Source organism: Betta splendens, chromosome 3, assembly GCF_900634795.4.
Source record: "Betta splendens chromosome 3, fBetSpl5.4, whole genome shotgun sequence".
NCBI classification, from domain to species: domain Eukaryota; kingdom Metazoa; phylum Chordata; class Actinopteri; order Anabantiformes; family Osphronemidae; genus Betta; species Betta splendens.
In genome coordinates, this window is record NC_040883.2 from 11,867,801 (window position 1) to 11,883,504 (window position 15,704).

The 15,704-nt window shown below is 45.8% G+C and overlaps 1 protein-coding gene across 2 annotated transcripts in view; it reads left to right on the forward strand.

The window, feature by feature from the left end:
• Positions 1-15,704, forward strand: part of LOC114852121 (frizzled-3-like) — a 22,854-nt gene continuing 7,150 nt past the window's right edge. For both annotated transcript variants that reach the window (XM_029144262.3, XM_029144264.3), the window contains exons 1-6: positions 1-155; positions 972-1,687; positions 14,242-14,438; positions 14,524-14,826; positions 14,941-15,103; positions 15,242-15,541. In XM_029144262.3, coding sequence (XP_029000095.1) covers positions 1,397-1,687; positions 14,242-14,438; positions 14,524-14,826; positions 14,941-15,103; positions 15,242-15,541 — 1,254 coding nt within the window. In that variant the 5' untranslated portion in view covers positions 1-155; positions 972-1,396. The remainder of the gene's footprint in view (positions 156-971; positions 1,688-14,241; positions 14,439-14,523; positions 14,827-14,940; positions 15,104-15,241; positions 15,542-15,704) is intronic.

Genomic DNA, 15,704 nt, shown 5'->3' on the forward strand with positions numbered 1-15,704 from the left:
ACGTGCACAGCAGCGTGCATGCTGCGCGGGCACGACGAGTCCGCGGTCACGACATGTCGGCGGCGGGCTGCGTGGAACCAGCTGCAAACGGCGGAAGAGCGAAGTGCTGCAGTGTCCGGAGCCGGTGGAGGAGCCGCTCGTCCCCCGTCCGCGAGGTAAACAATGTGTTGTTGTGACGGGAACCGCGCGGCTCGTTACGTTCGTTATTGATCATCGTCGGGCGTTTCTGCGGCGAAGGCGCCGCGCGCGCTGCTGGGGGTGGTGCGGGAGGAGACGCGGCGGTGACAAACGCGCGCCGCTCCCCAAGATTGATGCGCTGTCCTCGGCGTGATCCTCGCGCGTGACCCCGCGCGGCTGCGGCTGCGAACCGCGAAGCCTTAAAAACATGCGTGCGCTTCGTAAAAGTGGACGAAAGGGAGATGGGTCCGGTTCGGTGTGACGTGTAGCGTTAAACGGGCGACTAACGCAAGTTAGCCTTATCAGTTAAATCATTTAACGCTAGCTAGCTGTCAGTTAGCTCCGGTAGCAGCCGGACGCAGGTGCACTCGAACGGCGGCTCCGGCGCTCGTGTCGACACCGAACGCTCATTTGTGAAGTTTGGCGCGTGAGCGAGTGTGAGAGCTCGCGGGGGAGCGCCGCCGTTGCCCGGGCAGCCTCGCACAAACACGAGCGCCGGGTGGGAGCGTCCGGCGGTCCGCAGGTGCGCGGCTCGCGGTAGCGGCGGCGGGATGACGCGGTGCCGCTGACGCGGGTGATCCACGCGCAAAGTGGCTGCGAACCACCTGACGGGCCGGCGTGGTTTCCAGCAGACGCTGTAACTCGGGGCGTGGCTGATGAGACGAACCCACGCGCGGCCTCAACTTTCCAGACCTCTCTGCCTGTCTGGGCGCTTTAAACCTGCAGGACCTGCTGGATTATCTCTCTCCGGTCTGATCGCTGAGTGTGGACTTAACCCTGTGTTGTCTTTGCAGTGGAACCAGTGAACACACTGAAGATATGGAGGCTTGAACGGCTACATTGGATGAAGGCCACATCCAGCCAGGAGGAGGCTGATGGTGGAGCTGATGCCTCCAAGCCATGCTCTGCGCTTGGGGATGGGACAAGGAGAACCTGTCTTTGACCAGAGGAGTACGAAGAGGTGGAGACAAACCACATGATGTTCCTTTGATGGTAAACAACTCGCCGCCTGGGACTCGCACCGAAGCGTCTGCTGAATTGACTCCATTCATGACCCTATAAATGATTTAGCACTTCACCACATGTGAGCGGACCCGCTCTGTGGAATTACTGCCTCTCCTTCATCCATAATCCTAAACATGGCTTCTGATGTCGGGAGGCTTTTGAAGTGATCCCCGCGTTCCGTTCCCGCTGATAAAGATCTACGTCCGACGCCAAGATGCGCGCACCTGTGCAGCGAGGATGCGCGAAGGCGCGTTCCCCGAGAACTGTGCGCTCCAGACGGGGAGGTCCCGCCGGCCTCTGCTGCCTCCACAGCCCCGTCCTTGTGCTCCTGTTCTCCCTGCTTGCACCTGCTCTGTCCATTCATATGGAGGCCATAGAGAGCCACAGTGAGTTTAGCTGTGAGCCCATTAGACTGAGAATGTGCCAGGATCTGCCTTACAACACCACCTTTATGCCCAATCTACTGAACCACTACGACCAGCAGACAGCCGCTCTAGCCATGGAGGTAGGTCCTAGTGTGTGTGTGTGTGTGTTGGATTATATATATCTATTGTTTTTATATATATATATATATATATATATATATATATATATATATATATATATATATATATATATATATTTTACACCTAACGTACAGGTCTTTGTCTGGGAGACAAGGTGCTGAGATTTCAAGGCCCTGCAGTGTTTTTTATTGTATTACCACACATCACCTGAGGACAAAAACACTTCAGATGCAGCATGAGAAGTCAGAAATGACAAAAGTTATTACAAGTGTAATTTCCCCTTGGGCACATTAGTGATTTTAGGTAGGTTATTTATCATGACATTAGGTAGTCTTTTATTTCTCTTATGGTATCTATGCACCACAAGGCGCTACAGACCGACGCGAGGTGCCCTCAGAGCGACAGGGGTTGTTAGCGCTGCCTGTCTCACGCTGAGACACAGCCAGGTAGCCTCCTTAAAATGTCACCCACGGCGCATTATCTGCAGGCCGTGGGAGAACAAATTGCCCACACTGAGCCGCACTCGGAGTGAAGTGGCTTTCACACAGGCATGGAATATCAAAGAGTTAGCAGGAGCAGCGAAACAGTCGGAAAGGGGAAAAGGAGCTCCCCTCCTCACGTTACAGCTCCATCACTTGGCCACGTCGCTGTCCCAGTTACACACAGACCCCGTGTGCGAGCCCGGGCGCTCATTGTGTGCGTGGACGGCAAACAGTACCTGACGGACGGAAAAAGGAAATGTATTGCATTGAGGTTTTGTGCGACTGATACCTGCGCATTGGTTTTAAGCAGCACTGGAGGAAAAGTGCCACATTACAGCCGTCCGGGCGCGAGAGCAGACGCACACTATCCATCTGTATCGTGTTACCCCGTTTTTTTCCCCACTCCTTTGTTACTCCCAGAGAAGCAGAGCGAGCTCGGGGAAAGGTGTTGCTCAATAAAGACTGTAATTACCTGTCTAGAGCAAGTATTTGTTGGTACCAAAGGCAATCTGTGGCACTTTATTTGGGATCTTGGCACGTTGGGGAGTGTTATTTGTAGGAAACTACTGTACTGCTGCCCAGTAATTCCCTAACTGTAAAACTAGATCATTTTAAAATCAAGGACTAAAGGGTGAACCTGCTTTAGAAGGAAGCCAGGTTGGTGGCTTTGTTTTATTTTGTATATAATTATTTTCATTTCAAATATACAAGTTTAATCTTTAGAAAATAGTTCGGGCCAGTACAAGAATTAGGAAATAAAATTAATTGTTTTTCTTTAAAACAACAGAAAATATAAAACACTACCTAATTCTAAAGGACACTTAAATAATAGACTATACAGAAACATTAGTCAATCAAGCAAAAAGCGCAGTTGAATATTTGAAATTCACTCTCACTCTCATTAAAGCAGTTCTCTAACTCACTACATTCTGATCTTCTCACCGGTTGTCCCACATCTTCACAATCAGATTGAGTTGTTTTGTTGTGCAGACCGAACCTTGTCATGTCCGTTTGCGTTACATCTCCAAAAAATGCGGAAGGTTAACCAATACAGTCATCTGAAATAAGTCTGCCTCCAGCTGTGCAGTCGGCCTATTAAATTACCGTTTTGAAGCGCAGATGAATTTAGGCAAAACCACTGGGCTGTGCACTTAGTGAATTTAATCTTGGGGGGATTTTATTATTTTTAGTTAATGCTTAGGTAATATTTCCTCATGTCAAAACCACACGAATGTCAGCCAGAGGATGAACTGAGTATTTAATCACAGAAAATGCTGCTGCTTTGTAAAATACAGGCCCGAAGAACAGCTTTCTCTTGAATTGACAGCCGTTTGTTTTGAATGAAGGCTATTCCTGCCTCAGTCCCAGCCTTCACTCAGCACATTAAGCACCATGAAAATGCTTGAACCACATCAGCGCCGTGCTCTCATGTCAAAACACGCCGCGTCAGCGAGGCTCCGAGAAACGTCTGTTGTCGAACTTGCTTTGACCCACATGAAGAAGCAGCCGAGTAACTGACACGTTCTGTCCCTGCGGTCACGGAAGAGACGCTGAGGACGGTTGAGTAGCAACATATGAGCCCTGTTAGTTTTCCTGCTCTGGTTTGCTTTGACCACAGAGGGGAAGTCCTGGTGGGAACCCAGGAGGAAATTCAATAATGTCTCTCGTGGGACCCTGGCTCCATAATACCAAGCTACCAACCTGTGTGTTTGTGCATGGACACAGACCGACTCAGGTGGTACCTCAGTAAGATATCGTGTCCTAAAGGAGCTAATGTGGGCTTTTAGTGTGTAGAGATTTTAGAGGCATTGGTTAAACTTTAGGACCAAGGGTCCAGCTGGAAGATGTGATTGTGGTGAACTCCAGCCCTACTAGCAGGCGTTTCAGTGATACAGCCACATTTTGATTTCTACAAATGCTGGAATGACCGATCGTCTGTGTCACTGTCGCAGTATCTACGTGGAAGTGAAGCGAAATCGAGCGACATTTGTCTTGACAGACGATGATGGACCTCGCGTCCGCGCTGCTCAGCTGTTGTCTGATTAATGGTGCAGCGCTGGATCTGGAGGCAGGTCTGGTTTCAGAGAAGGCTTTGGAAACATGGGTTCCTCCAGTGGGTTGGGAGTTCCACTAGTTGTAACCAAATATAAAGCAAACAAACTGTGGGATTGCCGTGAAGGATTCCCGTTGCCTTAACGGAGCTGGAGTCACTGTCACAGCTGCTGTCGTCACTTTTTGGGTCACATCACTTGATGCGCATCTTCTCTGTCTCAGCGGCAAAGCGCTCGTCTTTCTTTTAAAGTAGCTACAGTATGATTCTTCTGAGCTGTCAAGTCACGGGATCGTCTTCAAGACGTATGTCGGGACATATGCAGGTTCTCTTTTTAAAACTGCGGAGGCGTGCGCTCGGCTTTTATTTTTACTTTAGGTTTTTAGCAACGCCAGAAGGCGTGTGCATGGTTAAATACAAAGCTAGGCCACTCTCCTAATGGCCTAAGTGACGAGGAGATGGAGAGAAGTGTTTTTTTATTCTAGTGGCTGATCATATTCTAGTGTTTCCTGTCTGAGACGAGAGGTTAACGGTGCCAGCTGTCGTCTCTCCCTGGTGCTAACTAGCTGCTAATCGCTCTCTCAGTTCCACTATGAAGGCATTGATTCCAACAGACCAACCACCACCCCATCTGCCACAATGGACAATTTAACAGAGCGCGACTGAAACACAGGAGGAGACCACAGAGGGGCCTTTAGAATCATATGTATGTTTTGTTCTTAATTAACCATCTTTGTATGGTTTTCTGTCTGTAGTTACCAGAGTATGTGCTATAGGCCATGAAATGATTTGAAGTTAGATACGTCTGGTGTGTTTTAATAATTTAATTAAGACATTACTAATTCTAAACATATCCTATTGGTGTTTAGTAGAGGAATGAAGCAGATAAAAAAGATGATATGCAAAAGGGGAATCTAAAGCCTCAGAAAAGCACAGACACTCTTGTGCCTTTTGTTGTTTTGTTTAATATATAAATAAGCTAATGGGGATGCTTCATGCTCGACTCGCCCTGCCTGGGGCCTCCAGATGCTGGTTTGGCCGGGGACTTTCCCTTCCAGTTAATTTGTAGATATCTGGCTGCAGTAGCTGAGAGCGAGGCTTTATTATTGAAATAAATAATGCAAGAATATCACATCCTCAGAGACTTGGTTTATTGCTGATAATGTGAATATTGTGTGTTTCATTTTTCTTATTTCTATGCTGTAGACAGAAGGGCTGGGCCAAATCATACCGCCCACCAGAATACTGATATAAATTTGTATATATCATATCATGATATGTTATTTAGATAGTATTTTCATTCTGAAGGCGCTCACAACTGTCTGAGAACAAAAGCAGCACATAAACGGAGTAATTAGCTGTGATGTCATTTGTTCATCCTTTTGTTAAAAAATTAAAAAAATGTGGTAGCTACTTTCTGTTTTCAGAATAAGATGTCTGATCAGTTCCAGTCATTAAAAACACTACCAAGGAAATATTGCATACGTATGATACAGCATAATGTCAGACCTAAAGCAGTATTTACTTGTTTTAGAGGAAGTATGCCATTATCTCTCAAAGATCTGTGGACTCTTACTAGTTTAGGATTAATAAGTAGTTGACACTTAAAATATAAGTACATTTTTATCAGGAGATGATGGTGTACATGCTCCAAGAGTCACAAGCTTAAATTATTTTAGTTATTCATTTTAGTTAATCATTCAGCTAAAGTGCTGCTATGTTATACTTACAATGAACAATGTCACTGATGATCTATAATTTGTTAGTACCAATGGACGTCGCTGTCTGTGAGCTGCGTGTGAGTGAGTCATCGATAAATGTTGTTCAGTTTTTTTCTATCATATTGACATTGATATAGATCTCATGATATCATTTTGAGCTTTCATTGCCCACTTTTAATATAGATTTATTTACAAACTATAGAGGAGGAGGGAGCAAGGCCAGGGCAATGAATTTATTTACAGCTACTACTTTTACATTTACACTGCAAAATCAGGCTTAAAAAGGAATCATGATGCATTTGCTAATAATCAGATACATAAATTCCCACTTTTTCAAGCAGAGCTGACAGTTGAGTGTTTAGGTGACAGAAAATGCTGGAGCGGCCTTTGCTGATGTCAGTCAACTGTAACCTTTGGAACCACATTAGTTCTTTACATTTGGGAAATGAAGTTAATGCTGAAGGCTGCAGTACTTAAGTGCATGTAAACGCTATGAGGCAAGGTTCTGATTACATGCTCAAGTGGGCATTTGACAGTAATGTGATGCTAATACGCTAAAGTGGAGGAATATGATTCCACATTAAAATCATGAGGATCCATTGAAATTATTTAAGGTTGAAGGTCGGCCTCTGGTAGCATGTGCTCCTATTTTTTTGTCGATGTTGCTTAGGTTTTTTTTTAATGTCTCCTAAGACTTCAATGCTAATGACTTATTGCTAATTCTTCATGTGACACCATGTGACCTGCTGAACCCTAAAACAGAGTGTGTAATGATGTACTGACAGGCAGGCAGTTGCAAACGTAATTACTGCAACTGCAGGGAAAAGATGCTTAAGAGCTTTTCTGATCCCACATGACCACCCTTGTTTTATAAATCCAGCCTCTCAATGAACAGGACTGAGGGGAGCAGGTCATAATTTAGGTTGTGATCCATATACCAGCATATAATAAAATTAACATCTCTGGGTTCTTTACTCAGAGGAGATGCTGTCTGAGCGACAGGCTGTGTAAAGTCTTTAGTGGCCTACAGTCTCCGGTGTTTGTGTTTCCCTCAGTATGGGTTCTGTCCTAATATAAGACTGCTCTGTTTCCGAAGGGCCACACTGGGGCCACCAGGTCCCAAGACAGAGACAATGTGTGTGTGCCAAACCTTGTCGTGCTTAAATGTGGCCTGTTGTGTGAACACCAAAGCTTTTACGGAGGTGTGTGACGGTTTGATTGTGTGTGCACGCTCGTGGTGATCAGCGCATCTGAAGAGGCTGATTACCCCATTCACTGTGGCAGAGACAGACAGCGCCTCATTCAGGGAAAAAGTTCCCATTTATGTTGCTTGAACTCTTGATTATCCTGCTTACTCTGACAGAGTCTATTGAAGCTGCCAGTCCAAATGAAGCAATCATTTATTTACGCGCAGAACAAAGGCGCTGCCTGGTGCTGTTTGTTGGCAGAGCGTTCCCATCGGCATAGCTGCCATCGCCGCTTATCCAGCTTCACAATACCTCGTAAAGAGAGATTTGAGGAAAGACTGCAGAGGTTTTTCACTGCCCAAATGCTGTGGCACACTGTAACCAGGGGGCTTCACGCCACCATGATGCAGTGGTGTGTGTCCACCTGACTAATGCATCTGCATCAGGGCACAAACAACAACTTTGCTATTTCCCCACTTTTTAACTTTGAACATTTTTCAAAATGAGACTGTAGATGGACTGAAAATACGTATTAATGATGTTTATTAATTACCTTTAGGAAGTTAAAGTCTAATAATAGCAGCCAGATACGAACAAAAATCAACCAGTGAATATATAATAATCTTTAATCTTTTTAGTTCTGCTCTACACCAAATTCATCATTAATCATCTTTTGTCATCACTGCTTGGCTAAAGAAACATGGTCATAACTATTTCTGTCAAACAATTTACAATATGTAGTATATGGTTCTAAATTAGGTACTTTGGGATTCTGCACACAGTCTTAGTTCTCACATCTTCCAGGATACCTGTTTTTTGTATGTCCCCCTGCTTTGTATTTACTCCATGTAGCCATGCCTGAATCTGTCTGATGTACAGATTAGGTTCTGCCTGTTCTTCACTGTGATCCACTTAGTTGCTGTAGAAAACACACACACACACACACACACACACACACACACACACACACACACACACACAGTCGGGTTTGTCATTAACGTGGGGACTTCCCATTGACATAATGCCTTCCCTAGCCCCTTACCCTAACCATCACAAATACAGGCAGACGTCTAACCTTTGCTCTGATCTGAACCAAAACTCAATTCTAACCACAGCCCTAAAATCACATCTTGACCCTCAAAAGCTTTCGGACCGGTGGGAACCTGCCAAGTGTCCCGACATTGTTGCAGTGTCCTCACCTTGATAGCAAAAACATGGTTTATGGTCCCCACGTCGAAGGAAAAACGTGTCCACAAACACACACACCATTGATCCCCTTCTCACGCAAAGCCGCTGAACACAAGGCACCTCTAACATTTCCAGCACACTGCAGGTCAGCACCAGGATCGGTATTAAGGGCTTTAGTGCTACTAATTGTTCACTTATCAAACCACATGCAACTTTTAACTCAAACCTAAAATAGCTTCCACAATAATGCATTTAGTCACATGGATTTTCAACATTAACAAAAGAGAGCTCCTAAAGTATAAATCACTACCTGGAGACCTGCACTATAATAATGTTAATGTCTAATTAATTAATGTTATATTATAATTTAGGTCTACCGTTCGTCTGCTTCATTTTGACTATCCTGTCTTATTTTTTTATTCCTTAAGCTCCAACAGCAACATTGACTGTCTGCATTTCTGTCCAACTGGAACAGCACGTAGTTCCATGTAAGTGGCAAGCAGATGGATATGCACAGGCGGTTTACATGGTGTTAGGACATGTGTGAGTCTATTATTCGTCTCCATTGTCACAGTCTTGGCTCCCTGTCTCCTATCATTTTAACGGGACTCTCTCTCCTTCCTCTCAGTTCCTTTTCTCCTCACTTTCACACTTTCTCTGTTTGCTATACGTCGTGGACGGTTTCACCATTGCTAAAAACTACTGTGTGTGTGCGCGCGCATGGTGTCCTCAATGAGACATGGTCCTGCGAGAGTTTCCACATCACCTGTTGCCATGGCAGTTAAATAGGCAGGGAAGGAAGGGGAGGAATGGAGGGAGGCAGGCGAGGGGAGGAGGGAAATTGGATGATGAGTGTGTGCTCTGGACTAAACCAAGGGGAGGAGGGGGGGAACCACTGCTAATAAAAGTCAGAGGATTCATATTTCTAGCTAAGGAACTTGTTTGGAAAAATGCTCTGAAGGGATTTGGGAAGCAATCATCAGAAATGTGCTGTCAGTGGAAGCTGTGTAAATGTAAACATGGAGAACCACCCATTCCTAGAAAAGACCCCAGACCCTGCTTTCTCTTAGCTTTATTTTTACTAGAGCAAATTGAAACCAGAAGAGAATGCATCATAATATTCAAAACCGATCTATCTTTGTTTGAGATGTGGGTGGCGATTGAAAGATCTGCGACCATGATAATGCTCTTCACAAAGACCAGTGGGCACACAGAACGTTTTATCTGATTTAATATCCACAGCTGAGATTTAGTTGTGAGGTTCGGGGGTTTACAGGAGCAACAGGTCACACAGATATCATTTATATATATATTTCAGGCTTAGATGAGATAATAAAAGATATTTGAAAAGGAAATAAGGGATGAGGACAGTGAAGGACCGACAGTATAAAGAAAAAAACAATGGACGAAGAGTCTCTATTGATCGTGTAATTAAACGGTTTCTGTCAAACAACAAAATGACGGGATGAAAAAGTGGAGGACGTCGATGAATGCTGATGCTGGAAGAGTAAAAATGGTGAAGAGGCGGACGAGTGCTTGTCAGCGTAATTGGAGGAGTAAATGGGAGGCAAGAAAAATAAGAGATGAATGCAGAAGAAAGGGGAGGAGGAGGGGACGGGAACGTGAAGGGGAATGCCATTAACAGCTTTGTCCGGTCCTGGTGACTGAACGATGGATGAACAAGGATAAGCGAAACAAATGAAAGCGCAAAGGAGTGTGAGAGAAGGCTGCCCTTTTCTTAACTGTCTTTTCAGAGATTACGGAGGAGAGCTTCACAGTCTGTTCAGTTCATCTATTCACGGCCAACGCCTGTCTCTCACTCTCTCCCACAAGTGCGATTGGAGAGAGCAGGCAGGCGGCAGCTAGGGAGACCAACGGAGAAAGCAGAATTATCTGAAACAAGAATTCGGCTTAATCCTCGCTACTGATTGGGGAGAATAGAGAGACACTGTTTAAGAGGATATTAGGAAATGGGGGAGGTGGTTCAGAGAGTGGTGAAGACATGTAATAGCTGCGATTGAGAACTAAAATGCTGCACTTATCTCGCGCTGTGGAGACAATGGAATGGTGTCTAATGTACGGCTGCCCTGAAGAAAATTGCAGTGGCTAGTCTGAGTTTAAGGAAGAGAAAGTGAAGGACTGAGTGGCAGGTGGGATCTGGAAGCAAATTAAAAACGTGTTTATTCTGCGGAAAGCCAGAGAGCCAGAATGAGATGTGCAGCTGATGGAGAAGGGGATTGTTATGCTGGAGCCAGTTAATGGAGGCAGAGCTGACGTGCTCTGACAGCCACTGTGCTGCAGGGCTGACTGTCTCACACCGTGACTTACTCAAACAAAGCAGGCGGAGATGGAACAAGAAACAGGAAGAGGAGCCGTGTGTCCAGACGGACATCAGCAAGGTTCAGGAAGCCCGAGTTCTCTCATCCGTCAGAAAGCAGAGGGAAATATAGATGATCAACTACATCAAAGTGTAATAAATAAAAAGGAGAGAGACTTAACAACAGATCAAATAATGACACAAAAACCGCTTTTTGATCGGACTTTGCTGCCGGTTCAGCGGCCAAGAGCCTGTCACCTTGACGTGACCACAACACAAAGCTGGTGACAGCTTCAGGAAGTGCGTTTGTCTCAGCTTCTCACACTTGGAATTCTCCTTCCAATCCATTTGACTCACTAATCCACCGGCAAGCCGCCTCTTTTCCCCACTATTCTCCTCCCTCCCTTCGCCGGCTACGCTTCGCAACATGCATGACTTTCTACGGACGTGGCTAAATGGATTTTCTCCAGCTGTTCTGATAAGCAACCACACAGACCCCCAAACTGTCCCAGATCATTACAGCCTCATACAGATTGGCAAGCAGGGACAGAGGAAAGAACAGATATGTAATAATATGTAATTAGCTATTATAAATAATTAGTTAAAGCTTTTAGATTCTTAGTGTGGTTATCCTGCCGTCAACATGGTTTGTGGTTAGGACCCCTCTTTATACCATCATGGGACAAACTGCTGCCAGTTCAGTGGTTGCAAACCAACCAATTTAAAGCAAACTTCTCATGTAATGTTCCAAGCGTGAAGGAAAACTAAATAGTATGGGACACTCTTATTCAGTTTTGTCTCTGCTGCCAACTTGACAGCAGTTATTAGCGTATTAGCGTCTGCTTGCAGTTTAAACGCTGGCGTCCTGTGATCGTAGGCCTCCTTCCGTCTGTCTTCAGGTTTTCCCTGTTGATTTTTTTACTTAAAGTTTTTTCCCTTTCTCCCCCCGGGTTTCTGTGGAGAGATGAAGTAAAGAGAAAGAAACTTAATCCCTCTATTGAACGAGAGGTGGACCCGTCGAAGCCTTTTTTTTTTTTTTTTCTCTCCCGTTGCTTCTCATTCCACCCTGCACCACAACACGCACGTTAAATCACCTCTGGTTTGATTTTAAATGTGATTTAGATGCTGAATTGTCTGTTGACACGCCGGTGTGTGTTTAGTGGCACTGATTTGTGGTTTGTGCTAACTAATGGACATTGTATAATAAGAAAATGCGCCCAGGAATTCCCAATTCTGTTCATGGCAGGAACTCGTTGAAACATTTCGCTGAGATCGTTCTCACAAACGCAGTTGCCAAATAGCTGAGGTCAAGCCGCCATTCATGCCACTTTAGAGCAGCTATGTGGGGGACGTGTCAAGTGGAAGCGTTGCATGATGGATGGCGTTCCGGTAGCTTGTGGTTTGCATGATAACGATGGGTTTTAAGTGGCGGTTCAGTTATATGTTGTTGAATTTTTAACTTTTTATTGAGAAGTGTTTGCAAGTCTAATATTCACATGCAGCTAAAAGCGCCATCGTCGATGACTGCACAACAGTCATTTATCGTAACACTAACGACCTGTTTTAAATTGTTAACATCAAAAAGCTTCCATTTAAAGCTGGTTATACATGAAGTGGTAATAATTTCGCTCTAACAGAACTAGTCCGCTGTCTCTTGACGGTAGGTGCATTCATATTTCTACAGTCCACTACAGAGAGGAAGCTGATTGCAGGCTCTGATGGACTCCCTACAGCCCGTCCATCTTTTGGCGTTGGTAACGTTCTGTCTTTTCTCCCTCCGGCTTTGGCTGCAGGCTTCTCTGCTTCCCTTATCCTGCTTCTCCATCACAACTGACTATGAAATGCCACATTCTAGTCGGTGAAAGGCTGATTGCCACCCCCACCCCCTCCTCCCTCGTCGGGTGGCACAGTTAAGCCACTTAATATCAATATTCTCTTTGTTGCGGGAGATGAGGGGCAATTGCCCTGACTGTCAGAATAATTGCTCCTACAGTAGATATCTGCGCACAGCCATTGACTGCCACACTGGAAAACCTGATAACTGGGACTTAGCTGAATAAGAACAATGCAGACACATGTAACTACATGCAGAGCAGGAGAGCATCAAATGGGAGTCTTACGTGTTCACTGCAGAGTACGAGGAGACACAAAGAGAGGCTCCGTTCTCCCGGTCAGTGAGACACTCTTATGGAAAGTAGCTGCCGCGCCGTTAAGTGTGGCCTCGGGCTCGAACAAGAACTGTGGCAGGCGGGAGGGAGGGAGGGAGGGAGGGAGGTGGGCAGGCAGTTCTTCAGCACGATGCCCAGATCGCTTTTTGTTTGAGGATAACAGGAGACGTTTTCTGCTGTCATGTCATAAATGACACGACGTTCTTACATTACAGGCAACACAAGTGCCTGGACTCTAACAATGAGTCGGTTGTTGTTGACACATGAAGTGGCTTCAGAAAGCAGATCCATCACTTCACTCGCATCGTTCTTCTGTACACAATGCATTTCTTCGCCATCATCTGTCTCTGTCCGCGATGTGTTGCGGAGGTTTACGGCTGCTCTAGTTCCGTTCTGGTACAAAGTTTTGCCTGACCAAATTTCAACCAGTACATGTTCATGTATATAGATCGATTGTTTACATTGTGTCTGTCTTTGTGCTGTGATTGAGAAGAAAAAAATTAATGGATTGTAAAATGTGAAAATGATAAAAAAGACTTTGTGTGCGTGTTTCTATACAATACCAGAAACTGTGTCACAGCTCTCATGCGCCGCTGCACCCATTTACTGGTGGAGCATCTCTCCAATGAGCAGATTTGGAACACGGCAATTGAGAACGATCAAAACATGCAAGACCTCACTATGCACGCACCGCATTCATGCGTTCCTTTTTGCTTGGGCGCACTATAGTCTATGATCACATACTGCGGCTTTTGTGGTAGCAATCAATGTAAGTGCACTGCTTTGTGCCACATGTACACAAAGTGCTTTGTAGCGAGCGCGTGGTCGCTCCTGCCTCTCGCAGGTTCTCTGGGTTCTGCTCTGGTTTGTCTCTCCTCACTGATGAAACACCAGATATTAATGTAATCTCATCCCGACCAGTGTTTAACAATAATTTTTGTGGAGGAACTCCATCTTCAGCCACAGGAAATACATCATGTGAACATCATCATAGCTGTGGTGTTTGTTGTACCGCTCAAATTTGGTGGCAGAGCAATAAAAAAAACACAAAACTAGAAGGTAGCATAAGGTGATGAGAGCTATGGTTGGTGAGTGCACATTTGCATCATTGTGGTGTATAGCCACAGCACCACCTCTGCAGGAGGCCTAACATGTATAATGGTGTGTTTGTTCAGTTTATTGGCTTATGGCTGCTTCTACTTCAAAGGGATGTTTGGTAATATGATTGCAGCTATACATATTTCATATGCCTCTAAGTGCTGATGGAATACTGAGTATGTTATACACACTCCTCTCCTCTTTGATGGCTATTTTAGCTTGAATATGAGCCTTCGCATCTGTGCCACCGATAGCTGTTAACGTTCTCCTGAGCCTGTGAGTATTGATATGAGATTTTCAGCATCTTCTTTATCTCCGTCTCCCTCCCCGTGTGTCCTGCAGCCCTTTCATCCCATGGTGAACCTAGTGTGCAGCGACGACCTGAGGATGTTCCTCTGTGCCCTGTACGCGCCCGTGTGCACCGTGTACGGCCGCGTGTCCATGCCGTGTCGATCAATCTGCCAGCGGGCTCAGGTCGAGTGCCACAAACTCATGGAGGTGTTCGGAGTAGCCTGGCCAGATGACATGGACTGTAGCAGGTGTGTATTTACACAGATGCTTTAACGTTCCTTCACGCCACCTATGTCACAAACGCCTGGATGATGTGGCGGTTGGTTTTTCTAGGTTCCCAGAGTGTGACGAGGCCTATCCTCGCCCAGAAGATCTGCTCACAGGGTCTGAGCCCACAGACAAGTCGTCCATGACGGTCCAGAGGGACTACGGTTTCTGGTGCCCCAGGGAGCTCAAGGTTGACCCAGAGCTGGGTTACAGCTTCATGGGCCGAAAGGACTGCTCTGCCCCCTGTCCCTCCATGTTCTTCAACCAGCAGGAGCTGACCTTCATCAGATACTTCATCGGCGTCATCTCCATCGTCTGTCTGTCTGCGACGCTCTTCACCTTTCTGACGTTTCTCATCGACGTTACTAGGTGCGTTGCTTGAGCGTCAGCCAACAACATCATTTTAGATGATGAAATCTGTGAAATGCAACGTTATTCAAGAAGATAAATGAATCCTGTGTTTGTTTTGATTTTTTCCATTAGGTTTCGGTACCCTGAGCGTCCAATCATCTTCTATGCTGTGTGCTATGTTATGGTGTCTCTGGTGTTTTTCCTGGGCTTCCTGTTGGAGGACAGGGTAGCATGCAACGCAGCCAGCCCCTCCCAGTTCCGAGCGTCAACCATAACACAGGGCTCTCACAACAAGGTTTGACAAACTTACGTGTTGACTTACTTAACTCATTTCCTTTAAAGTATGGACAAAACCTTTTAGATGATCAGATTGATTGAAGATTGATTTGCCGGTTAATCCGAAGTGATTGCTGATGCTTTCTTCTTCTCTCAGGCGTGCACTCTGTTCTTCATGGTCCTGTATTTCTTCACTATGGCCGGCAGCGTTTGGTGGGTCATACTGACAATCACTTGGTTCCTGGCTGCTGTGCCTAAATGGGGCAGCGAGGCCATTGAGAAGAAAGCCCTCCTCTTCCATGCCATTGCCTGGGGTCTCCCAGGGGCCGTGACTGTCACCCTTTTGGCCCTCAACAAAATTGAAGGCGATGGGATCAGTGGAGTGTGCTTCATAGGGCTGTATGACATAGATGCCCTAAGGTGGTTTGTTCTGGCACCGCTCTGCCTCAATGTGGCGGTGAGTACAGTCAGTCAGAGGATAAATGGGTGAGTGGGTGGATGAAAGCACTGATGGGTGGATTGGATGGCTGTGCAGATTAATGGGAACATGGATGAAATGATACAGTTCACTGTTTGCAGGATTTATGAACTGATGAAAAGCTGTCTCTGGCTCAGCGCCA